At 37.6% G+C, this 27104-nt stretch overlaps 1 protein-coding gene across 3 annotated transcripts; it reads left to right on the top strand.

Moving 5' to 3' along the window:
- Window positions 1–132: 132 nt before the first annotated feature.
- LOC5516966 (protein kinase C iota type) lies at window positions 133–26937 on the top strand. Of its 3 annotated transcripts, none has more exons than XM_048724723.1 (19): window positions 133–349; window positions 449–570; window positions 2892–2981; window positions 4332–4382; window positions 7889–7974; window positions 8348–8398; window positions 8638–8724; window positions 9019–9103; window positions 13201–13367; window positions 15918–15989; window positions 16268–16365; window positions 17537–17623; window positions 18138–18187; window positions 18352–18437; window positions 18976–19063; window positions 20427–20552; window positions 20902–20981; window positions 21817–22022; window positions 25719–26937. In XM_048724723.1, exons 1-19 carry the CDS (start codon window positions 303–305, stop codon window positions 25804–25806), a joined length of 1767 nt encoding a protein of 588 aa, XP_048580680.1. In that variant the 5' UTR covers window positions 133–302; the 3' UTR covers window positions 25807–26937. The 3 variants fall into 3 exon arrangements, with proteins under 3 accessions (XP_048580680.1, XP_032242981.1, XP_048580681.1); XM_032387090.2 differs by having other exon boundaries at window positions 134–349; window positions 9016–9103; XM_048724724.1 differs by lacking the exons at window positions 133–349; window positions 449–570; window positions 2892–2981; window positions 4332–4382 and adding an exon at window positions 5555–6045 and having other exon boundaries at window positions 9016–9103.
- Window positions 26938–27104: the final 167 nt, after the last annotated feature.

Below are 27104 nucleotides of genomic sequence, written 5' to 3'. Positions count from 1 at the left end.
CATTAGCCCAGTCCTAGCCTTTAACGCCAACAATGTTGAATTCGTGACGAAGAAGTTATTTTGAACTCAAAGCCCACGCCCTGCGTATGAACCCGCACGCCTACGTGATTCGCGCACAGCGGCATCTAAGTTAGGAACGGATGGAATGTGATCACGTGACACTGTAACGACAGGCTTATGTGGAGGGACTTCCAGTCAGCGAGTCGAAATTAACTGTATTTAAAGGTTTTTCCACGCTAAAAGATCCAAAACACTGACTCAGCTGATGCTTTGAGGACCTGCTCAAGTTATGCAATTGTAAAATGATGAATTCTACGAGTGCAATTGCCGTTCGAGCGGCTTATAATGGGTTCGTCTCAGTTCTTCGCCAAAGTTGTTGTTGTGGTTCCGACTTTTATCGTGCGGAATTCTTATCAAGAATTGCTCACGGGTTTCTCGTCTTTTGCAGTGATATTATGTGTCTAAGTATGGACCCGCACATATCGTTGGATACTTTTACCGAAGACATGAAGGATATTTTCAAATTTAGAAAAGAACAAACTTTCACACTGAAGTGGTTAGATGAAGAAGGTAAGATAAAAACCGTAAATAACAAGGAGAAGCCTTGAAAACTATGACTTCATTCTCACCAAGGCTTCATATTTTATTTAATCCTTCCCCATATTTTGACTGGTACGTTACATGATGTATGAACTTGCAATGTATCCTTCATCCATCATAACCACAACGAAACAGTTCAGCTCCAATAAAAAGCAATTCGCGCCCCATCAAGTCAGCGTTGAGAAGAAAATATGAGCAATCCTGTCCTGACGGAAAGTTTGTAAACTGATCTAAAAATTACACTGTTTGTAATAAGCCAGTTAAACTACGGTCTTGTGTTTTGAAACAATCCATAGTGTGCTTCAAAATATATCAGTTATTTTGCTTTAATTTTACATATTTAAGAATGACTACATGATTACACGAATAGTTATTTTGAGAAAAGCAGTCATGATGTTGGGTATGTATAAATAATTTTCGTGTCAGTCATTCGCTTTGTTCAAGCCTGTTTCTTTTTCATTGACATTTTGAGAACAATTTAATGGAGTGTCCCTTTCACACACTAAAACCTTTTTTTAATTTATGGTTGGTATTATTTTTGGTGACTTAAGTGACTAAACTATTAGAAAATTCTTGTGTTTCCTCTCTGTTATCATCCATTCCCAAAGCATTTGATGAAATTGCCTCCAGTCATATGATTTCTTAAACTCTAGATATGGGACATAACATTCAGTGTTTCAATCTTCTACTCTATTTATAACTAAGTAAAACCATGTCATGGTGTGATGGGTAGGTATATTGTATTGTTTTAGTGGGGAGTATAATTATATGGAATGTGTCTAACATTCTTTATGATGATATCATAATTTGACCTTGAATGAGAGTTACAAGAGAGACTCAAGAGTTGAGGGGAGGGGGTACCTAATTTTAAACAATAATGGCTTGGGTGAAACAGTATTTGAAGACTAAGAATAATAACCTACCATGACATAACTAGAAGTATAGTAAAATGAAATTATGAATATTTTTGGCTTTTGTGATTGCAGCTCAAAGCAACCATAACAATAGCAATAGATTTCTTTGTTTTAGACTAGCCCACTTAGCAACCATAAATTTATTTATTAAGCTTATCTCCTTTCAATCATTGTTTACAGTACTTGTTCAAGTTTTATATAATCTAACTATGTAAGTTTGAAAAATACCTGATTTGCCTTGCTCATAGACTTGTCTTTTTTTTTCAGTACTCTTAAAAGCATATGTTGTATCCTTGTAACATCCCGTACTCTTAAAAGCATATGTTGTTAACTTGGAGCACAGCAGTTAGTTGGTCCCTATGATCAGTTTAACATATAAAACATAAAAACAGTTATAATTTTATGGACTTCCCATATCAAACATCAAATCTGAATACAGCAAATATTGTGTGACTTTGAAATGTGCAGTAATTTCTAGGCAAGAGATAAGTTATTTGTTTGCATACCTTTTATGAAAAACTGTTTTATTATTAAGGACTTTTAGCTAATATTTGAAAATCTATTCAGATTTTGTCCTCATATTTAATTTACTGAAATGGCCCAGAAAATTTTAAGTCGTAGTGAGCTCTCAGTCTTCTGTATACCATCCAAGTTTTATTTCAAGGACTTCATAGTGTTAAATTCATCAATGTCAATACCACCATAATATGTAGATCAGGTCATTTGGATCACATAAACAGAGGGATTGTTAATCCATCAATTCTATTGCAGCATTGCAAATGCAACTACTCAAAGACATTGTGACATGTTTCTCAGGCAGGATTCAATATTTATTTATATGTTTTTTCTTATCCATAGTTTTTCCTTTTTTTCAGCAGTATAATTGTCCTTGTAGCAGGGCTGCTTTAATGCTTTCCCTGTACCAATTATAATCATCTCAATTGGTTTGTTCTAAATTGCTATCTCTTTAATTTTTTTTAGTTTTTTTTCCAGACAGTACATAATTATTGCCATTTAAAAAATCTACAAGTATATCAAAAACGGAAAATTGTAAACTAGAGATGCAATATGTGCAAGCACTTGCTGGTGACTGATACTATTTGCCTAGTGGTATCTGAAAACACAATCTATTTAAGTACTTTATATCTAATTTAAATTTATTTAACTTTTACTGCTTATAATTACCAAATCAAGTGTTTCAGCTCTGTTAAAGAACGAATTCTGCATGTTGACACTTTGTTTTTGCAAATAAGTGTTGCTCAGATAATTCTCTATAATTTTGGTTTATAGCTATTTGGTAAGCCAAGCTGCTTGCTATACTAGCTATGTCTATAATCAACTTAGAAATTCTAAACATTAATTTTGTATTCCTTCTAGGCGATCCATGTACCATATCATCTCAAGAGGAACTGAATGAGGCCATAAGGCTCTATGAGATCAACAGAGATTCAGAGCTGGTTGTACACTGTAAGTGCTACCACAACTTAAACATAGATAATTTGATGATAAGGGACAGGTAATTAGAAACCTTAGAAACCTAGCTTATTTGTTTATTTATTCAAAAAGAATAAAGTATCAATTGGGTTAGGATCATGCCATTTGGGTTTTGTTGGTTATCATGTTAAAAAAGGATAACATACTTCTTGTAGTAACCTTTAGTATATGTTGTGGTTTGAAATGCTTCTTGGTTTGAAATTGTTAAAACTGGTTTGAAAAGGGGATATTTGCATAATCTTTTATCTAGTTTTATCTAGTTCACATGAGGAGTGTGCACCACCCTTGTATCATATTTTTATATTAATTTGTTTTGTTATTTATTTATATGTTGCTTGTTTGTTTGTTTGTTTGTTCTTGTGTCTATTTGTACACACATGTCTGTTTACTTGTATCTACGCCTGTGATAGTTCGTCTATATAGTGTTTGTGTATATAATATATTATATTAATATGTATAATACGTATAGTTTTCTATAATATTTTTAATATTTTATATATAGCTAGATTAGATTCTAAATCATATTATTTATTAATTATCTGATTATTTATTTTTTATAGTGTCCACAATTAGCTTTTTAGCTAAACACTTTTGACACTTAAATAAAGTTTATGTATGTATGTATGTATGTTTAGTTACACCTCCCAACCCCCAAAAAATCCAAGCCCCTGTTTTATTAATGACTCCTCAAAAATAAAATCCCTTTTAGAATGCTAGGTATCCAAAAATGAGCTAGTTTGAAAAATTCAAACCAGTTTGAAAAAAATTCAAACCATGCCACATTTCAAACCACAACATATACTTAGTTGAGGAACACGTTTTGCTTTTGCAACTCAATAAATAAAACTCATTTTATTAACCAGCTGCAACAAGTGCTTTGATAAAGTGCCTCCCACTAAGGCACAAAATATTGAATAGTGTCCCCACTTTAAAGAGCCCCAAAAAAGTAAGAATGATCAAGGCCACCATGTTACTCTAATTTTTATTATTGAGAAAAATAGTGTTTAGTCTACATAACTGTTTGATGATTTAGCATGGATTAATATTGTTTTAAATGAGAGCATGGCAGTTATAAGATGGATGGTCATTCCAAAACTGAAATGGATAGGGGGAGGGGGTTCATCTCTATATAGTTTTTCTTTTCAATTTTTTAAAATTATTTTAACTTTACAAGATTCCTAATTCATATAGAGCTTAAGTCTGAACTTTGAAATAAACACCTGATTTTGTATATTAAGTGGCACACTGATGAAGACAAAATTGAGCAAATGCTCAAGGTGCTTAAACAAGCATTTATAATAACTGCAATCTTATTTATTTCAGTGTTTCTTGGTGAACCACAGTATCCAGGACAACTATGTAATGGAGAAACTAGTAAGTCCCAAAATCTGTGTTTTTCTCTATATCTGTAAAAAAAAAATCCTGCACAGCAGGAAAGGTTGTGTAACAAGTGCCCAGTTTAGTACAACCAGTGATAGGAACAGCTGGGTGATATGGTTGGTATTCTACCCAGTCTCTGGCTCTTTCTAGTTTTTGTGGCAAAAATCTATCCAAACCTGAATGCAATTACTTCTATTCTTAGCAATGTTTTTAAGAAATAAAAATTGAAGTATTAGCATTCAACATTAAAAAGTTCGACTAAATTTGTTAATAAGATTGTGTTGATTGGCTAACAAGAATTATTATATTTTCAATTTGAATTCTACCTGTCTAGTTTTGGTTAATAATAGATATGGCTATATCCATCCTTGTAGTGTAACATACCTTTGTGTCCTCAATCCCTATTGGGTAACCTTTAAATATTTTTATACGCTCTGCTTATCCACTTGTTTCTCCATTTTTGTCCAAAAAAGATTATTAATCCTAATTGTGTTTATTAATTTTTTGCTAACCTTTTTTTACTGATTCTAATGTTTAAAAATATATAGATACAATTTAGACTATTTGTTATTTACAATCTGCTGTTTAAATGTTGTCAACAAACAATCCAGAGATGAATGTTAGTCACAGTTACAGTCTGCCAACCTTTTTTCTTTTGCAATCTATAAAATTTGTTATATTTTTTATCACACCTTATTGTATTGGTTCATTAACATTAAATTGTCATAACCATTTTTGGGAATTTAATTTCCATGGAAAAAGTCCTTTATCTCAAGAACAAAAATATTTTGCTTTCCAAGTCTACTGTCCATTAGGAAAATCCAATTATTTTGTTCTCAGTGCAAAAAAGGAAATCTTACTTATAAACACAGTGCTGCTCAATATTCTTCATTATCATGCCAGTTGATAATATATTGTCTGGGCAGTCTACAACATTTATTTAATAAGTCTGAAGCTGGAGTACTATCTGCTATTGGATCCTTGTCTGCTGGTTGTTAATTGGTGATGATATATCAACCACCATTGTTTTAAAATTGCTCAGCTCATCAATAGGTTTGAGTGGCAGTTCTTTTGGATATCCGAGGCAGTGCATCCATAAATTATTCCCCACTGAGCTTCAGTCCCTGGTTGAAACCTTATTGTAAAACACAACAAGAAGAGTGTATAAATAAATAATGAGACTCTGGTTTACTTCCACCTGTGTGTTCCAAGGCTGTTGGCTTTTAGACTGGCTACTTCCCTGTTGCCATTTGAAGCTCTGCATTTGAACTAATTATGGGCTAAAACTGGTTACCAAAGCAAGTTTGACGAGGAATTGTAGAAGCTGTAGGACTGAGTAAAGATCTCCGAACATTTCATGGCAAATTAGTGTTTTGAAAGTGGTTGTGAATGGATCCCATGCAACATAATGGCATTCCACGAAGCTGTACGCTGGCCACTATGGAAGATCTGGATGACAAGGAAAACAATGATTTTAACTTTTTTCGCCAGGCATCAGAGCGGTTTATGCGCTCTGTAAGAAGAGCCAAAGGGAGTTTTTCATGGAGTTTTTCATCATTTATGTCAAGAACTGAGACACCAAGTAAAAAGCAAAAGCGTCCACGCTCTCTCACTATTGGGGAAAATGTACCAGTATTTGAAATCTCAAGCTATTTTGGTAAATGTAGCTAAAGAGTTAGAGTAATCATGTTTGGTACTCTAGTATTTACTCTGCATGACTTAGCATCATTTATTTCTAACACTAGTTAGACCACATACAGGTTATTTGGAGGGTATCTAATAATTAATTAAATTACTAAGCTGGAGAGATATGTGTATTATATCTTTTAACTATACATACTCTCACATTTCACATTCAGAATATTTCTTCGAACAATGATATGATAAAAACATTTTACCTAGAATTGTGATATCCCAAATTTTGAGAAAAAAATATTTTATGAAATCTGGTTTAATCTAAATTTACATTCTAGTTTGTTGTATTTGTATTTTACTTAAACATGAAAGCTCTGTCTTCCATCCAGTGAATCGGTTTTTCAAAGAATTAGTGTTCAATTATCTAACCCTGTTCCACTATACTCAAAGACATACTAATGACTGTGGTGCTCTTAATAATGGGTTTAATTTTATTTTCCTTTAGAAATAGATATACAAAAAAAAATTAGGTTTTGTTATTTCCACACTATAAAAATGTTTTTTTCTTCTTGTCATTTAAAAATTGTGTTCAATTTAAATGTATGACTAGCAGGTGCTTCATTGATAAAATCTGTGTAAACCATTTTGTTTTAGCAACATAGTGTTATGGAAATATTCAAGTTGCTTCTTATTTTGAAGTTGTATTGAAATTCATGTCAAAATTAGTAAAGTCAATGGTAGTACTACTGTAGGTTTTGAACAAACCCTAAACCTCTGAGGATTTAAGAGTGATTTATCATATGTACACTTTTCATGGTATTTATTTACAAATGTGAAAACATAATCTTGCTTTTAAGTTATTCCCAGACAGTATCTCTATGTGGATATTTTTTACCTTTTATTTTAATGAAATCCACAGCGAGAGTAATATTTGTTATTTGATACTAGCAATATTCTTTTTCTCATTTGTCAGTTGAATATGGCTCTTTCCCCCACCATCTATGAATTTTTAATAGTACTATATTTAGTTTATTGCCCCTTGTGAAATTTTACTATGAACTCATTACTCTTCATTTAAAAGGCTCTAAGATATTCAGGAAATCAGCAGATTCCTCTCCCTTTTTTTCTGAACATATGTTTTATGTCTGAAATAAAAGCCTTGTGCTTTACAGCCAATGAGCAATGCATTTTTTGCAGTTTTCATTTCTTCTTAATAAAAAAGTCTGAAGGTATTATTTTTTAAACAGCTTTATTAAAAAATAAACCATGTGTGGTTTTTGAACAGACTACTAATATGAATAATTCTTTAACAAGAATTTATAGTCCTGCTTACCCCATTTCTGCATACCTTCATGGATGAAAAGATGGTTTCATTTTATTGGACAGATAGCATATCAACATGTAAGGAGCCACTGACTGTACAGTGTGATTATAGACACAGAAACTCCTATTTAAGCGTAGCTTATATAATTATAGTAGTATTCCTTTTGAATTTCTAGTTGAATCTTAAGGTTGAAAACTAGTGGCACTTTTATTTGAGAAATTGTGGTATTTCAATCTGAGTTTCTGTGGTTTTGTGAGACTAATTGAATCATACTATTTGAGTGGCTGCTACTGGCACAAGCTCCTTTTCTACTTATGCATGCCTTGAATATTTTTACATTAGGACTTTCCAACTCTTGTTTCAGACATGGTGAGAACTGTTAGATTTGTGGTATACCCCATGGGGAATTGCTGTGTTGTGCTGTGTAGCATTCTCAACATATAATTTTCATTTGCTAGTATAATTGTATTGGCTACATTTTGAAGTATACTCCAAAAAGCCTTCATATGCATCTAATTAATTTGTCGCTTCTCTCCACTAGGGAATATTTATAGAAGAGGTGCTAAACGATGGAGAAAAATTCACATTGTAAATGGTCATTCTTTTGTAGCGAAAAGATTTAGTAGGGTGAGTACAAATTCAAGTTATTGGTTATAGTTATAGCCAGAATTTTTAAAGGTGATATTTATCATGTTCTGCCTCTGATAGATGTGTCACACTCATACATACTATTTACATTGTTGTTTAGTAAAAAAAAATAAATCATGTTAACTCTGAAATTTAAGTGCTTCTTATTACAAATTGGCATGGAATTTATCAGTTATTTTCAATGATACTGATGTGATTGTGTGGGTTTCTGTACATCCATAGTTGTGGGGTGACTTGTTACAAGAGACAAGACAAAATGTTAAAGCCACATTTAGCAGAAGCTGTTTTCTAGTATTGGACTCTTGTATCGCATAAGTAGGGCACTTATAAAACCTTGGTTGTTTTGTTTCAGCTAGCTGCATGTGCTTTCTGCTCAGACAGGATATGGGGCCTCGGCAGATCGGTATGAAGTTTATGATTATTTGTTTATTTGGCCACACAATTTACGTATTGAAAAAGAGGGTCCTGCAAGCAATGGGATAAAAGTTTGGACAACTTTTAAGTTATACAACACAGAGCATCAGTAACCCTCACACCACCTCTAAACCCAGCTTGCCTCTTTGTAGCCCCTGCACATTCCATCAAGTAAAGGAGTGTTATATGATGTGTACATATACCCATCTGTACCCTATGTGTTTTTAGGGTTACAAGTGTCTAGAATGCAAACTGGTGGTTCACAAAAAGTGTCACAAGCTAATCAAGATACAGTGTGGACAGCAATTGATGACGGTATGAATACAACAATATTATTAAAATTACACTAAGCCAACCCCCAAAGAGATTCAACACATCCATAAGTAATAACAAGCCTTGTTTTCTGAAGAGGGGGATGATAAAAGACAACTCAATGTTTGAGTTTTGGGTGATGGCCCATGAGAATACAAGTGCACTCACCCATATAATGACCGATCAAACACTTTCCAGGTACGCCCTAAAATCCCTATTAGCTTCTGGTCACTCTACCTTTTTGCTGTAAGGCTGTTCTTTATGTCCTATTCTTTTCCATTCTTACTTCAACAGCAGGGCAATGCCATGCACTCATCCCTACCCCCAATAGGAGCGATTGGCACCAAGCTCCCCACCAATGAAGATTTAGGTCCAAAAAGAAGTAAGTAGCAGACTGACTTTTTGGGATTTGATGATTTGATTTAGGTACAAAAAGAAGTAAGTAGCAGACTGACTTTTTGGGATTTGATGATTTGATTTATGTCCAAAAAGAAGAAAGTAGCAGACTGACTTTTAAGGATTTGATAATTTGATTTAGGTCCAAAAAGAAGTAAGTAGCAGACTGACTTTTAAGGATTTGATGATTTGATTTAGGTCCAAAAAGAAGTAAGTAGCAGACTGACTTTTTGGGATTTGATGATTTGATTTAGGTCCAAAAAGAAGTAAGTAGCAGACTGACTTTTTGGCATTTGATGATTTGATTTAGGTCCAAAAAAGAAGTAGCAGACTGACTTTTTGGGATTTGATGATTTGATTTATGTCCAAAAAGAAGAAAGTAGCAGACTGACTTTTAAGGATTTGATAATTTGATTTAGGTCCAAAAAGAAGTAAGTAGCAGACTGACTTTTAAGGATTTGATGATTTGATTTAGGTCCAAAAAGAAGTAAGTAGCAGACTGACTTTTTGGGATTTGATGATTTGATTTAGGTCCAAAAAGAAGTAAGTAGCAGACTGACTTTTTTGGATTTGATGATTTTTGATTTAGGTCCAAAAAGAAGTAAGTAGCAGACTGACTTTTTGGGATTTGATGATTTGATTTAGGTCCAAAAAGAAGTAAGTAGCAGACTGACTTTTTGGGATTTGATAATTTGATTTAGGTCCAAAAAGAAGTAAGTAGCAGACTGACTTTTAAGGATTTGATAATTTGATTTAGGTCCAAAAAGAAGTAAGTAGCAGACTGACTTTTAAGGATTTGATGATTTGATTTAGGTCCAAAAAGAAGTAAGTAGCAGACTGACTTTTTGGGATTTGATAATTTGATTTAGGTCCAAAAAGAAGTAAGTAGCAGACTGACTTTTAAGGTTTTGATTATTTGATTTAGGTCCAAAAAGAAGTAAGTAGCAGACTGACTTTTTGGGATTTGATGATTTAATTTAGGTCCAAAAAGAAGTAAGTAGCAGACTGACTTTTTAGGATCTGATGATTTGATTTAGGTCCAAAACGAAGTAAGTAGCAGACTGACTTTTTGGGATTTGATGATTTGATTTAGGTCCAAAAAGAAGTAAGTAGCAGACTGACTTTTAAGGATTTGATGATTTGATTTAGGTCCAAAAAGAAGTAAGTAGCAGACTGACTTTTTAGGTTTTGATGATTTGATTTAGGTCCAAAAAGAAGTAAGTAGCAGACTGACTTTTTTGGATTTGATGATTTGATTTAGGTCCAAAAAGAAGTAAGTAGCAGACTGACTTTTAAGGATTTGATGATTTGATTTAGGTCCAAAAAGAAGTAAGTAGCAGACTGACTTTTTGGGTTTTGATGATTTGATTTAGGTCCAAAAAGAAGTAAGCAGCAGACTGACTTTTAAGGATTTGATGATTTGATTTAGGTCCAAAAAGAAGTAAGTAGCAGACTGACTTTTTGGGATTTGATGATTTGATTTAGGTCCAAAAAGAAGTAAGTAGCAGACTGACTTTTAAGGATTTGATGATTTGATTTAGGTCCAAAAAGAAGTAAGTAGCAGACTGACTTTTTGGGTTTTGATGATTTTATTTAGGTCCAAAAAGAAGTAAGTAGCAGACTGACTTTTAAGGATTCGATGATTTGATTTAGGTCCAAAAAGAAGTAAGTAGCAGACTGACTTTTTGGGATTTGATGATTTGATTTAGGTCCAAAAAGAAGTAAGTAGCAGACTGACTTTTTGGGATTTGATGATTTGATTTAGGTCCAAAAAGAAGTAAGTAGCAGACTGACTTTTAAGGATTTGATGATTTCATTTAGGTCCAAAAAGAAGTAAGTAGCAGACTGACTTTTTGGGATTTGATGATTTGATTTAGGTCCAAAAAGAAGTAAGTAGCAGACTGACTTTTAAGGATTTGATGATTTGATTTAGGTCCAAAAAGAAGTAAGTAGCAGACTGACTTTTTGGGTTTTGATGATTTGATTTAGGTCCAAAAAGAAGTAAGCAGCAGACTGACTTTTAAGGATTTGATGATTTGATTTAGGTCCAAAAAGAAGTAAGTAGCAGACTGACTTTTTGGGATTTGATGATTTGATTTAGGTCCAAAAAGAAGTAAGTAGCAGACTGACTTTTAAGGATTTGATGATTTGATTTAGGTCCAAAAAGAAGTAAGTAGCAGACTGACTTTTTGGGTTTTGATGATTTTATTTAGGTCCAAAAAGAAGTAAGTAGCAGACTGACTTTTAAGGATTCGATGATTTGATTTAGGTCCAAAAAGAAGTAAGTAGCAGACTGACTTTTTGGGATTTGATGATTTGATTTAGGTCCAAAAAGAAGTAAGTAGCAGACTGACTTTTTGGGATTTGATGATTTGATTTAGGTCCAAAAAGAAGTAAGTAGCAGACTGACTTTTAAGGATTTGATGATTTCATTTAGGTCCAAAAAGAAGTAAGTAGCAGACTGACTTTTTGGGATTTGATGATTTGATTTAGGTCCAAAAAGAAGTAAGTAGCAGACTGACTTTTTGGGATTTGATGATTTGGTTTAGGTCCAAAAAGAAGTAAGTAGCAGACTGACTTTTTAGGATTTGATGATTTGATTTAGGTCCAAAAAGAAGTAAGTAGCAGACTGACTTTTTGGGATTTGATGATTTGATTTAGGTCCAAAAAGAAGTAAGTAGCAGACTGACTTTTTGGGATTTGATGATTTGATTTAGGTCCAAAAAGAAGTAAGTAGCAGACTGACTTTTAAGGATTTGATGATTTGATTTAGGTCCAAAAAGAAGTAAGTAGCAGACTGACTTTTTGGGTTTTGATGATTTTATTTAGGTCCAAAAAGAAGTAAGTAGCAGACTGACTTTTAAGGATTCGATGATTTGATTTAGGTCCAAAAAGAAGTAAGTAGCAGACTGACTTTTTGGGATTTGATGATTTGATTTAGGTCCAAAAAGAAGTAAGTAGCAGACTGACTTTTTGGGATTTGATGATTTGATTTAGGTCCAAAAAGAAGTAAGTAGCAGACTGACTTTTAAGGATTTGATGATTTGATTTAGGTCCAAAAAGAAGTAAGTAGCAGACTGACTTTTTGGGATTTGATGATTTGATTTAGGTCCAAAAAGAAGTAAGTAGCAGACTGACTTTTTGGGATTTGATGATTTGGTTTAGGTCCAAAAAGAAGTAAGTAGCAGACTGACTTTTTTGGATTTGATGATTTGATTTAGGTCCAAAAAGAAGTAAGTAGCAGACTGACTTTCAAGGATTTGATGATTTGATTTAGGTCCAAAAAGAAGTAAGTAGCAGACTGACTTTTTGGGAATTGATGATTTGATTTAGGTCCAAAAAGAAGTAAGTAGCAGACTGACTTTTTTGGATTTGATGATTTTTGATTTAGGTCCAAAAAGAAGTAAGTAGCAGACTGACTTTTTGGGATTTGATGATTTTTGATTTAGGTCCAAAAAGAAGTAAGTAGCAGACTGACTTTTTGGGATTTGATGATTTTTGATTTAGGTCCAAAAAGAAGTAGCAGACTGACTTTTTGGGATTTAATGATTTGATTTAGGCTCAATTGTACACAGTGTACAAGATGTCAGCCTTGTGCCTTAGCAAAGTAACTGCAAATTGATAGAAGTATCTAAATATGACAATGCAAAACCATCGTTTTGTACAATGGATGCTTGCATTCTGGACTGATTTTCCCTATTCAAATAACCAATACAAAGAGGATGAAATGCAGACTTTCAGGATTTTAGCTTTTTAGTGAATTATTCCAAGATTTTGGCTTTTTCAGTTAATTATTCCAAGATTTTGTATTTTTTTCAGGGAATTATTCCAAAATTTTGGCTTTTTTCACTTAATTATTTCTAGAGCATTCTTGAGGAGCATTTTTTTTTATGCTGGTGTGAAATCTACAAATTTCGAGGAGACTTAACATTTGATATATTGGTATTTTTAAGTAGCAGCTAAATAGCAGATTGTTTTCTACCTCCACCAACCCAATTGATCCAGCAGCTAGTAACGTATATATTCAGTGATACTATAGTTGGGTGCTCGCATGGATAACACCAGCTTCACTCTTCTTTGCAGCTCGGAGCGACAGCCCTGCTACACGGAAACGAGGTTTGGTGACTGTTGATTACAACAGCAGTTCACGAGCGAAAGAGCCTGGATCAGGCGCAGGCGCATTGATCTCCGTCAATGATTTTAACTTGATCCGCGTGATCGGCAGAGGAAGCTACGCCAAAGTCATGCTGGTAGGCACCAAGCAAGCACTTGTTAGTTATCATTCTGTCAGTATAGGAGATCACCAAGCAGGCTCTTGTTAGTTATCATTCTGTCAGTATAGGAGATCACCAAGCAGGCTCTTGTTAGTTATCATTCTGTCAGCGTAGGAGACCACCAAGCAGGCTCTTGTTAGTTATCATTCTGTCAGCGTAGGAGATCACCAAGCAGGCACTTGTTAGTTATCATTCTGTCAGTATAGGAGATCACCAAGCAGGCTCTTGTTAGTTATCATTCTGACAGCGTAGGAGACCACCAAGCAGGCTCTTGTTAGTTATCATTCTGACAGCGTAGGAGATCACCAAGCAGGCACTTGTTAGTTATCATTCTGTCAGCGTAGGAGACCACCAAGCAGGCTCTTGTTAGTTATCATTCTGACAGCGTAGGAGACCACCAAGCAGGCTCTTGTTAGTTATCATTCTGTCAGTATAGGAGATCACCAAGCAGGCTCTTGTTAGTTATCATTCTGTCAGCGTAGGAGATCACCAAGCAAGCTCTTGTTAGTTATCATTCTGTGAGCGTAGGAGATCACCAAGCAGGCTCTTGTTAGTTATCATTCTGTCAGCGTAGGAGACCACCAAGCAGGCTCTTGTTAGTTATCATTCTGTCAGCGTAGGAGACCACCAAGCAGGCTCTTGTTAGTTATCATTCTGTCAGTATAGGAGATCACCAAGCAGGCTCTTGTTAGTTATCATTCTGTCAGCGTAGGAGACCACCAAGCAGGCTTTTGTTAGTTATCATTCTGTCAGCGTAGGAGATCACCAAGCAGGCTCTTGTTAGTTATCATTCTGTCAGCGTAGGAGACCACCAAGCAGGCTTTTGTTAGTTATCATTCTGTCAGCGTAGGAGACCACCAAGCAGGCTCTTGTTAGTTATCATTCTGTCAGTATAGGAGATCACCAAGCAGGCTCTTGTTAGTTATCATTCTGTCAGCGTAGGAGATCACCAAGCAGGCTCTTGTTAGTTATCATTCTGTCAGCGTAGGAGATCACCAAGCAGGCTCTTGTTAGTTATCATTCTGTCAGCGTAGAAGACCACCAAGCAGGCTCTTGTTAGTTATCATTCTGTCAGTATAGGAGATCACCAAGCAGGCACTTGTTAGTTATCATTCTGTCAGCGTAGGAGATCACCAAGCAGGCTCTTGTTAGTTATCATTCTGTCAGCGTAGGAGATCACCAAGCAGGCACTTGTTAGTTATCATTCTGTCAGCGTAGGAGACCACCAAGCAGGCTCTTGTTAGTTATCATTCTGTCAGCGTAGGAGACCACCAAGCAGGCTCTTGTTAGTTATCATTCTGTCAGCGTAGGAGATCACCAAGCAGGCTCTTGTTAGTTATCATTCTGTCAGCGTAGGAGATCACCAAGCAGGCTCTTGTTAGTTATCATTCTGTCAGCGTAGGAGATCACCAAGCAGGCTCTTGTTAGTTATCATTCTGTCAGCGTAGGAGATCACCAAGCAGGCTTTTGTTAGTTATCATTCTGTCAGTATAGGAGATCACCAAGCAGGCTCTTGTTAGTTATCATTCTGTCAGCGTAGGAGACCACCAAGCAGGCTCTTGTTAGTTATCATTCTGTCAGCGTAGGAGACCACCAAGCAGGCTCTTGTTAGTTATCATTCTGTCAGTATAGGAGATCAACAAGCAAGCTCTTGTTAGTTATCATTCTGTCAGCGTAGGAGATCACCAAGCAGGCACTTGTTAGTTATCATTCTGTCAGCGTAGGAGATCACCAAGCAAGCTCTTGTTAGTTATCATTCTGTCAGCGTAGGAGATCACCAAGCAGGCACTTGTTAGTTATCATTCTGTCAGTATAGGAGATCACCAAGCAGGCTCTTGTTAGTTATCATTCTGTCAGCGTAGGAGACCACCAAGCAAGCTCTTGTTAGTTATCATTCTGTCAGCGTAGGAGATCACCAAGCAGGCTCTTGTTAGTTATCATTCTGACAGCGTAGGAGATCACCAAGCAAGCACTTGTTAGTTATCATTCTGTCAGCATAGGAGATCACCAAGCAAGCACTTGTTAGTTATCATTCTGTCAGCGTAGGAGATCACCAAGCAGGCACTTGTTCATTCTGTCAGCGTAGGAGGTCACTAAGCAGGCTCTTGTTCATTCTGTCAGCGTAGGAGATCACCAAGCAGGCTCTTGTTAGTTATCATTCTGTCAGCGTAGGAGAAATGCCAAGAGTGGAAAAGTCTCTATTTCTATATTTGCTAATTTGAAAAAGCTATTGGGATTTTTTTGTTGAATTTTGTAGTTGAAGTATAAAACGTTTTTTCAATGGTTATTTCGAAACTTAAGAGAACCCCATATATAGTAGAACCCATAGTGGATGTCCCAAATTACAAGATATTTCCCAATGAAAATAGTTCATTGGTACCAATTTTTTGGGCATTCTATTTTCCCCTTTTACATTAATCTGTAGCGGTGTCTCATTTGTCAGTATAGAATTATAAAAGTTGCCACTCTAGCAGGTAGAAGAATAGTACACTTTTGGCTATTTATGTTACTCATTTTTTTTTTCAGGTCGAGCTTAAAAAGACAAAGAGAATATACGCCATGAAAGTAGTGAAAAAAGAATTAGTTAATGATGACGAGGTAGGGCGTGGTCTCGGGGCATTGAACCCCTCTCTTATGTTGAATATTTCTTAATCATGCGCATACTTGGGCGCCAAGAGGCCTCTTGTATATGTTGGCTTTGAATAATAAGCTTAGTGGTAAGTTTTGCAACGTCGCCCTCCTGTCGACTTTCTTTCGTTTTGGTTTGGGTCTTTCGGCTGTGCCAGAACCTCTGCAGCCAAGGGCAGCGCAGGCTATGGTAAGCGTCCTCCCATTCGCGATAGTGGATAAGGATTTTTGTTTTCTGGTGATTTTAGGACATCGACTGGGTTCAGACTGAGAAGCACGTGTTTGAACAAGCGTCTAATCATCCGTTTCTAGTAGGACTACATTCGTGTTTCCAGACTTCTAGTAGGTCAGTCATGTCACCTTTATTTGTTTCCAGCAGTCTAATCGCTACAAAACTACAAGACAGTTATAATCATCAACACTAAACCGTTATCAACCATCGCCACCAACATCAGCATCATCATCGTTGCACCATAATAGTCGTTGTTATCGTGACATAACTATGATCATCTTTGTCATGAGAGCCTGCTTGCAGGCGGTACTCAGTGTTATTATCGTGGAAAAAACGCTCCGTTCGGATACCATCTTGTATGTTAAGCCGCGTGACTCGCCCCCAGGAGCCGCGCAGCTTAAAATACAAGATGGCGGGCGTCCGATCACCGAACGGAGCGGGTTTTCCGCGAAAATAACACTGAGTACCGCCAATCACTATCATTGCCATAACTATAATAATCGTCATCATTATCGCCATCACTATCATTGTCACCATCCTAAAAAAAACTTTCCTCTTGGGTTTAAATCCCCCTCAAAACGCCCCAAGTTATTGCCACAACTATTACCCACACCAGCACTTAACATCATCAATAACATTGACCACCATTATGCACCAGTCAATTGAAACCACGGCACCCCGACCCCCGGGACATAGCGAGGAAAGTAACATTCATCTGGTGTGAAATGTGCGTTACTTTCCCGGCTACCGGCGCCTCTGACGCTGTTAAAAAAACGATACATGGCCCCGGTGTTTTCCCATAACGTCCCACCATATAAAGCCATACCTTCCTTTGAGCTGCCATGTTCAGTGAACGAAACTTTGGCGAGAAAAGGCGTATGCATACTACACCCACTTCCGGGCCCTCTCTAGTATTTTCACCACAGGCTACCCGAAATTTAAATATCAACAGACATCGGTAGATAGAGAGTAAACTATATTTTTCTTCAGTCAATACTATCAGAGATTTAGATTTGCAAGCAAGTATCTTTGTTGAAAAATTATAATTTGAATACGCCGGGGAAAAAACGGGGACGCAACTTCCAGTTCAGCGTTAATTCCCCGCCCCCTTTCCCGGCCTGTTGAGAGCTTCTGTTAAATCCCCTGCCCCCCGGTGGACTACAGGTGTTAAATAGGTGTTAAATCCCCCGCATTTACGCGTTACTTCCCCGGTATGTCCTGGGGGTCGGGGGGCCGGGCTGTCAATTGACTGGTGCATTAGTGACTTGTGTTTACATTGTTTTAGGTTGTTTTTCGTAATCGAGTACGTGAGCGGTGGTGACCTGATGTATCACATGCAGAGGCAAAGGCGATTACCAGAGGACCATGCCAGGTGGGAGACAGTGTAACTTCGATATCATAATATGGCAAAGGATGGACGGACAAAATCGAGAATATCGTTATATCGAGATGATTTTCCTTATATATATAGAGAGAGTGCTTAGCGTGACCAGAAATCAAGATGGTTCTGCCGAGGTTATTATATTAAATATCGCTATGTACCAAGGTTCTAGTGTAAGCAGTTTTTATGGTTGGCTCTTCCTTATACGTAAATGCTTAGCAGCCCCTATTAGAGCTAATGACTAACTAGGACGCAACACAAGTGAGAATCGGTCAAACAAACGCGAGGAAATCAAGCACTAGCGTTCTATCGCGCTTGCTTTAACGGTTGCGTTCCAGTGAGAATAAAATAGAATACTTTTGTTACGTATTCATCCTATCGGGAACCAAGCAGAGTCTAATAGCACCCAGACCCCAGGCTCTAGTCAGTGGAAGTATATGATTTTCTTGGTTGACTTGATCGAAATACACAATCATCATGTGACGTGGTGATTTCTTTATTTCAGGTTTTATTCAGCTGAAATCTGTTGTGCATTAAATTTTTTACATGAAAAAGGTTTGTATGTTTTTTTTCCCCGAAATGTATGGATTGTATGGGTACACAACAAATCTTCTATAGCCTGATTGTAAATACAGGCGTTCAGGCGAATGGTATATATGTGTGATCTTGTTCGGGATTGTATATTTTATTATAAAAAATGGGTTTATTCCTGTGTTCAGGTGTGATATACCGTGATTTGAAGCTTGACAATGTTTTGCTGGACAGCGACGGGCACATCAAACTCACGGATTACGGCATGTGCAAGGTGAGGTTAATGAACGACAAAACTTATGACGTAGTGACACCCAACACCCACCCACACAGTTCACGCCTAAACAGCGACGGTTAAAGCCACATTGTCACCAGTTTACCTCCGGAGGTCCGACGGAAACCTCAACCCTTAAAAGACAAAGAATCTGTTAGAATCCGAAATATTATACAGGCCATCCGCTCTAAATTAACATTCATACCCTCAAAAAAACTTCCAATAGACACATTGCTGTCAATATTTTGAAATATTTTTCGCGTTTTCTGTTAAAAATCATCGGAGATTGTTACATAATCGACCGGAAGTAAACTGGTGACAATGCGGCCTCAAACCATGTGTAAAGTAGGAGGTTGTCTAGATATAAGCGATGTGTAAGTTGAGTTTATATATCGTTTGCTCGGTATTCAAATGATACAAGAGTACATTTTTGACAGAAACTAAAATTTTAAATATTTAGTTTGTGAACATGGTTTATCGTACTTGTTTTCTTGTACGAAAAAGAATGTGGCACTGATTCTTTTGTTTTATTCTACAGGAGGGCATCAGACCCGGAGATGTAACAAGCACGTTTTGCGGAACGCCTAACTACATCGCCCCCGAGATCCTACGTGGGGAGGACTATGGTGTGTACTGCTTTTGAGTCTCCACCCCTCACTAACCCCCTGAGGATCATGGGTTCAAACCACACACACCCAAAGGCAGAACATGAGTGCACTACCCTCTTCCACAACACCCACCCATTACCAACAGCCCCTAGTTGTGGACTGGAGTGATTGACACACCTGTATGCTGGACCCCTTGACTCACAACACCCACCCATTACCAACAGCCCCTAGTTGTGGATTGGAGTGATTGACACACCTGTATGCTGGACCCCTTGACTCACAACACCCACCCATTACCAACAGCCCCTAGTTATGGACTGGAGTGATTGACACACCTGTATGCTGGACCCCTTGACTCACAACACCCACCCATTACCAACAGCCCCTAGTTGTGGACTGGAGTGATTGACACACCTGTATGCTGGACCCCTTGACTCACAGCACCCACCCATTACCAACAGCCCCTAGTTGTGGACTGGACTGATTGACACAATTGTATGTGCTGGACCACTTGACTCACTCCACAACACCCACCCATTACCAACAGCCCCTAGTTGTGGATTGGAGTGATTGACACAATTGTATGTGCTGGACCCCTTGACTCACAACACCCACCCATTACCAACAGCCCCTAGTTGTGGATTGGAGTGATTGACACAATTGTATGCTGGACCCCTTGACTCACAACACCCACCCATTACCAACAGCCCCTAGTTGTGGATTGGAGTGATTGACACAATTTTATGCTGGACCACTTGACTCACAACACCCACCCATTACCAACAGCCCCTAGTTGTGGACTGAAGTGATAGACACAATTGTATGCTGGACCCCTTGACTCACAACACCCACCCATTACCAACAGCCCCTAGTTGTGGATTGGAGTGATTGACACAATTGTATGTTGGACCACTTGACTCCTCCTCACTCTGGGGTACTATGCCTACACCCACACCTAGGCCCTAGCTGCGGACTTGAAGGCGTAGCCCTAGCTGCGGACTTGAAGGCGTAGCCCTAGCTGCGGACTTGAAGGCGTAGCCCTAGCTGCGGACTTGAAGGCGTAGCCCTAGCTGCGGACTTGAAGGTGTAACGCCCACATATACTGGAGTTTTTTTTCTGATAATGTGCCACCATTCCCATCCCCTAACCATCTGACCTAGATGTGGGCCAAGGTAACACCTATGAATGCCAAAGTTCTTTTTAGAATGTACCACCCTTTCTCACCACGCCCACACCCATGTATGCTTGGGTCCTTCTAAAAGTGTACCACCATACCAACAGCCCTAGTTGTGGTTTTGAATTTATGTTCATGCCAAAGCTCTTCTGAGAGTTCTACCAATGCCCCTGGCGTGGTGTTTTAACTTCTGGGTTGTTCATACAGGCTTTAGTGTGGACTGGTGGGCGCTAGGTGTACTCCTGTACGAGATGCTGGCGGGAAGATCACCCTTCGACATTGTAGGAAGCGCCGATAACCCTGACCAGAACACTGAGGACTATCTCTTCCAAGGTGAAAACTTAGATTGGTAGCATTGTTTAACTAGGAAGGGCCCTAGCCTTGAAAAAGGTCACTATAAAATGGTTGTTGTAAGGCTGGTTCATAGTTGTCTAGGTTGGAGCTTCGACTCTAAAGTGTGCGACATTCTAATATTAAACGGTTATTCTAAAGGGAAGTGTTAGTTCTTCCTGACACAAATGTCCTGAACAAATTTAGTAGCATATATCAAGGTGTTTCATTTGCATTTGTCTTCTTGCCTGCAAAACGCGCCATTTTGGGTGTATTTTTTTTTCACCGTTGAACTGTTCGTGATTCGCACACCTCATACGAATATAAACAAAGCACGATCATTGTATTGCAGTCATTCTCGAGAAGCCCATCAGAATTCCGAGGTCGCTATCGGTCAAGGCCGCCTCTATACTCAAGGGATATCTGAATAAGGTAAGGCACATGGTTACAACACACATGCACCAATTGTGTGTGAAGCACGGGTTGGTGGGGGGAGGAGAGAGGTCGGTGGGTAAGAGCGGGGGCTGATAGTCTGCTTGCTGTAATGTATTCTAGTAGCGGTGTATGGGTGGAACTTGTTTGAAAGCCTTAGCTTCTCAAGACTTAACACTCTGTCCTTTTGTAGTACTCTTCTTTTTAGAATTGCGAGCACTCACTGCGCCTTTAAAGAATACCATTTACGCCGTCATCTTACTCTACTTACGCAAATTGTCCATTTACATCGGCCAACACAAGCTAAAGATTGTTAGACAGTCACACAAATATAGATAGTCAAGTATCACGCTTTTCATCGCTTCAGGTAAAGCCTTCGTGTAAACAGCAGGTGTAATTTCGTTAATTATTTTGAAATTTTCTTTCACGCTGTTTTAAAAATAAGGAAATGGCTGGTTATTCTCTTTGTGCCAACTTGCAGTGCAATAAACAAGCCCTCACTTCTTTCCCTTCTTAAAGAATGCCGAAAATTCAAGGGTCTATTTATACAAGACCAACAAGTTTTGAATTATCTGATGGAAATGCCGTTATGTGCGAGAATCAACAAATATATCTCATTTTTGCGTACATCCGTCCTCTAATAGATGCACAGATGACTTACAAAAAGTACGCAACAAGATGCAGTTGAACGCGCATTCTGACGCCAAGCGTGCGTGTGTCCTCAGGTAACACATGGACCCTTGACCAATCAGAGCGCGCGATTTACGTCGTTGTATAACAGTATAACGGCGTGATTGGCCTTTTATATATAACTCTTATATTGTATTTTGTGCAGAACCCAACAGAGCGTCTAGGCTGCCATCCGCAGACAGGCTTTGCTGATATCACATCGCACGCGTTCTTCCGCACGGTCAGCTGGGAGCAGCTAGAGGCCCGACAGGTCACGCCGCCCTTCAAACCGAGGCAGGAGGACCCTTACGGACTAGAGAACTTCGACCCGCAATTCACAAACGAAGACGTGCAGTTCACACCTGATGATCCGTGAGTATTGCCCTACACCCCTTCCCCACATTAGGCAGGTTTTGGAGAGGAACCAGGGAAGTGCGGTTCGCCGGAGACGTTTCTGTCGCGCATTTATTTGAAAACGTCCAAATGCGGCTAATAATGTGGCTACAGGATACATCTTTATAGCGGAGCCAGCGCGGAGCTCTATAGGTATAGAAATATGGTATAGCTATGCGGCTTGGTTTTGTGGTCATCGCGCGGTTACCCTGTGGTGTCACAATCCATCCATCCAGTCAATCGTGCAACTCCCAGGCCCCACTCGATCTTACGCTGTTCTGTGTTTTTTTACCGCCTCGCTTTGTGCTGCAAAGTTTGTATGTTCACAGAAGAAAGGCAGCTTGAAAATGGTATTTAATGAGAAAATAAGCGGATTCAAATGAGCTGAAGTTTTTGAGGAAACGTTTTGTCTCAAGTACAAGCCGATGTAAAATCCTGCCCGTGGCAGCAGCAGCAGCTAAAAAGAGGACTAAGAGGAGAGGCTCTACACTACCATTCTATATTTATTCATGTCTATATCTATGCAAGGAGATCCGGAGAGGAAGGGGCCTTGGATTGATGTCTGTTTTCAGTTATAAAAAGCATTCACTTGTGTTGACAAGTTCCTTGTTAGCAGAAAGATCACGGTTTACAACAAAAAGCGAACACAACCTCTAGGCGACAAACATAAAGCGACCAAGAAAACACACTGCCAAGGTGAGTTTTTGACGATGGTTTGTATTGAGAAATTTTTTTTCATTTATTGTTGTGCTTTTATAATGCTTGTTTATTCGCTTTTTTCCCAAAACCAATCGCTCAAGCTAAAACACCGTACCAGCTTTAGTATGACGTCAAGATGACATATCAATGTCATCTATGCTTGTTTTAATTGGATAAAATACCTGAATTCCAATTGGCTTATAATTTTGGCACTTGAATGGCTTTTATTCAATTCACAATCGCCATGAAAATGTTAACTTTGTAAATACTTACAAGTTCTATAAATTCAGGCGTTAATTCTTCACGTAAGAATTTAACGACAAAAATATGTAGTAGTCTAGCTACTGTATCAATGACAATTAGCATGTTTGATTTATACATATGTTTTTAGAGTACAGATGTTTACAAGCTTTCATTTTTCCCCAACACTATTCCAAGTTGGAACAGCCTTCCGGTACACACCGCTAGTACCAGTTCATTACTTTTAAGACCTTAGTTTCGAAATAGAGCTGTATAAATTATTATAATGTACTGTTTTAGTCTTATTTATTTATGTACTTTATTGACAGCGTTAAAATGTTTAATCAAGGCTGACAAATATCATCCTGTCATATATTGCTAAAGAAGACCTTTCTTGTCTTTATATCCTGTGTATTTAGTCTTTTTGAAGATACTGCAACTTTTTCAACATTATCATAAATACTTTACAGTTACAAGATAATTTGTTCATCGGAAATAAAATCCAAAAATGCAACCTATATATTTTTTTTCTCAAGCTTATATTGTCTGCATCTTGTATACTATCTAATGTGTTTATTTATTTTTTAATTGAAATAGTTATAGAAAATTAGTAAGGTTATATAATGGGATGATGAAAATATTAACTTGAAAGAAAAACAAATACCCAAGTTAATTGTTTTCACTTTTATTTAGGTAAAACCAACCAAGGACTACCTGAGGGTCATGATTGATGCTAAAGGCTGGAAGGCATAAGAATAGGCAAATGTAGCCGGGATTACTTAATTTGATACAGCAGGTATAAGTGTAATAGGGTTTTTAATGCAAGATGCTTTGTGTCAATGATACTGGAAATCTGTAAAACATTTTTTATCAACCTGAAGATAATGAGAAAAGGGAAAATGTTATGAGAGTGCTCAATCAAGTTGTTGCATTACTGTTAAAGTTTTTATCAAAAATATAGTCCCAGTTTATTTTTTTATCTCTCTGACTATTTTTATATGCAATTGATACTTATTTGCTGTTTCCCCTCTGCACCCTGAAACAATTAAAGTAGGTTAGGTTTGAAACTATACATTTTCATTTAGCACTAATCAGTAATATCAAGATTTTTTCTTTTAACTTGCTTCCCAAGTCAATTTGTTCTCCTCCATTTGATTGCATTTAATTTTGTAGTAGCATTAGCATGTGTGGATCCAGCTGCAGGGTTTCTGTAATAATAAAAAATAAAAACAGCAGGCCACCATGCTAAGGGGCTGGTTCAACAATATGTTATGCATGACTGAGGTATATATTTGTGGATTTTAATTTCCTTGGTGATGGAGTATCACTAGTAAGTGGCACCTGAATCTAACTATATCATTCTATCTTTGGAATGCTGTTTCACCATTATTTGTCTCTTTGCAATGGCAAAGCCGGTCAGAATGTAGCTTTGATGCAAGTGTACATTAATGGAATTTCTATAAAAGGGTTTTTATTAGGGCAAGGTACTTACTTAATAAATTATAAAAAGATAATAACAAACTTGTGCTTTTTCAATAATAAATCTGTAAAGAAAACAGTTTTTATATCAAACCTAAAGGTAATAGGGAAAGGGGGAAATGTTTGGAAAGTGCTCAGTCAAGCTATTATTGTATTTTTGTCATATATTTTTTTAAAAGTAGATTCACATTTTTTTCAAATAGTCACATTTCTCCCTTTCAACTCCCCATTGACTTTCTGTTTATTCATTGCTCTCTACCCCAAACATAAGTCCATTGCATTCATTTTTGAGTAGCCAGTATGGGTGAATCCAGGGTTTCTAAAAACAACTGGCCAAAGGGTGGGTGTACTAATATGTATTAATTTCAACACATTCTTCTGAATAATCAGTTGTAGTACATGGAAACTACAGTATGGCGTCTAAATCTTTGGAATGCTGTTACATCCTTGATATATTCTTCACAAGGTCAAAGATTGTTATACTGTTTTGATAAAAAAAAATACGCGTAGTGGAACAAATAAGAATTGACCGTTAGACACTTGAAAAACATTCTCTTCAACTAAGGCACCTTGAACTTTGACAGCCTTTTTTACACCAAGGTTTAGTACTTTCATACTGCATATTTAATATCATTGAATGAGTGCTTGCTTGATCCATTTAGAGGGGCCAATACAATTCATAATTACATGGCAGTAAAAACTGCTTTTTTTAAACTCATTTAAAAAACATTCTTTCTAGCTGGCTCCGCTTTTAGGCAGTGCCTAAATCTATATATTATTTCACTCGTTCTCTCTGCGTCTATCCACGCCTTGTATGGCCAATGCTTAAAGGGGCAGCGTCATGGTACTGCGCATGTCTGGAGTCAGTGTTTATTTAGGCTTTTAATTGTCTACAAACAGTTAAACCTAAAGCTGTCAATGCCTTGTTCAAATAATATGCAAAATTTTATTGAAAACTATGTTTATTGACAGTTTGTTGTCACTTCCTTTGAATTTAAGTCTCCCTCATGTACCAAAGGCTTATAAATAAATGTTAGGATTTGACTGACATTCATTGCATCCTGGCCGGAGAGCTATTGTAAAGCTCTAACCATAACACTGCCCCTTTAACCATTTGTAAAGACCCTCTCTGTCTTGCCTAACACAAGGCTTTGTGCAAGAAATAGTAGACGCAGATGGCACGCCAGAGACTCCCGACTCGTGGTTTGTGGTATTTCTTGTTCGATAGACTTATCAACTTTCTTTTTGACTTTCCAGGAAAATGTTAGAGACGATAGACCAGACGGAGTTCGAGGGTTTCGAATACATCAATCCGCTTCTTATGTCAGTAGAAGACTCAGTCTGATCTGGCTTGACAGCTAATGTCTCGCTAAGGAGTGTCACGCCGCGCTTGAATACACGCAATGTGCCAAGCGGTGCTACTAATAGGTTGGATAGAGCCAGAATATAAGTATTAGCCCCTTGGGTGTTACTCCAAGGCGATTCATACTACATAACACACATCTTGTCATAAATGGCTCGCAGGGATGGTGTAATGCTTATGAAGGCTAAGTCTAGTCACTAAAACTACCCTTTCGAACTTTCATCTGGAAAAGTTTCATTATTTCTTATTTACAATGATATTCATCTTGATTTTAACAGCATCTGTATATTACGGTTCGCATCATGGTTATGTTAAATAGAATTAGATAGGTCTTAATATTCTAATATGTATTCTGAGTATACGTCACTCACGCGCGCCTTTGAATGCTCGCATTGTTTTCTAGGAACAGACATATTCCCAGCCTAGATACTCTGGGTAGGCATGACTCCAAGCTTCACTCGTGGTCATTGCCGCACTTTTGCGACTCTTTGGCTTGTGAAAGAGTGAAGCTTGGAGCCTCTGGTTCCCAGAGCGCAGCCCAGAGGGTCGTATGGTATGTTTTCTCTCTACATTGATTTTATCGCCTGAAACTAGATGTTAACATTCATTTCCGTCGGCTGATCTGGGGGACTGCTATTGTAATATTTTTTTGATTAAAGTAAACGAAATTTATAAAACTCTCTTTTTAGTCGGTTCGGTTAGTGGTTTTCAAAAACCCGTGGAATACTATTTAGTACTTGCTAAATCAGGGCCGTAGCAGGGGGTGGGGCACTGGGGGCATGTACCCCTCCAGTATTTTCAAAAATTATAAGGAAATGACCAGTAGGGGTGTGGCTGTGCCCCCCAATATTTTCTTAATGTTCCTGTATTGTGACCCCCCCCCCTCAAATCTTACGGGGCCTGCAACGGGTCAGTGAGTAGTACAGTCTTTGTTCTCTTTTGTTCTTGCTTGACTATTACACTTTAACAATTTTATTTTGTTATGCACGGGATTTTAAAAACCACTATTGAGATTTCTTTACATAATATTGGCTAATAACATTGCTTACGCATGTATAGGCAATTATTTTGAAGACAAAAGTTCAGGGTTGTAATAAATACAAATCTTCACGAGTTTGCGTTGTTTTTGTGCATTCCCCTTGTCGGACGTGATTTGGGGAGTGAAAATGGAGTAATATTGACATTCTTGAATAGCTGGGAGGGGGGGGGGGAGAGGTAAATAGAGTTTGAAGACTCTTGTCCGCGCGTCGCCTATACGGAAAGAGCTTCATAAAAAGAAA

Source organism: Nematostella vectensis, chromosome 3 (assembly GCF_932526225.1).
Source record: "Nematostella vectensis chromosome 3, jaNemVect1.1, whole genome shotgun sequence".
In the NCBI taxonomy this organism is placed as follows: Eukaryota; Metazoa; Cnidaria; class Anthozoa; order Actiniaria; family Edwardsiidae; genus Nematostella; species Nematostella vectensis.
The sequence above is the reverse complement of the archived record's forward strand: the minus strand, read 5'-3'. Positions and strand labels throughout refer to the sequence as shown.

Bases quoted from the DNA above. Each gene is read 5' to 3' on its own strand.
- LOC5516966 (XM_032387090.2), top strand. From the start codon at position 303: ATGATGAATTCTACGAGTGCAATTGCCGTTCGAGCGGCTTATAATGG. The intron at 15,990-16,267 runs GTAGGGCGTGGT...TGGTGATTTTAG, and splicing joins AATTAGTTAATGATGACGAG to GACATCGACTGGGTTCAGAC. The intron at 16,366-17,536 runs GTCAGTCATGTC...ACATTGTTTTAG, and splicing joins TGTTTCCAGACTTCTAGTAG to GTTGTTTTTCGTAATCGAGT.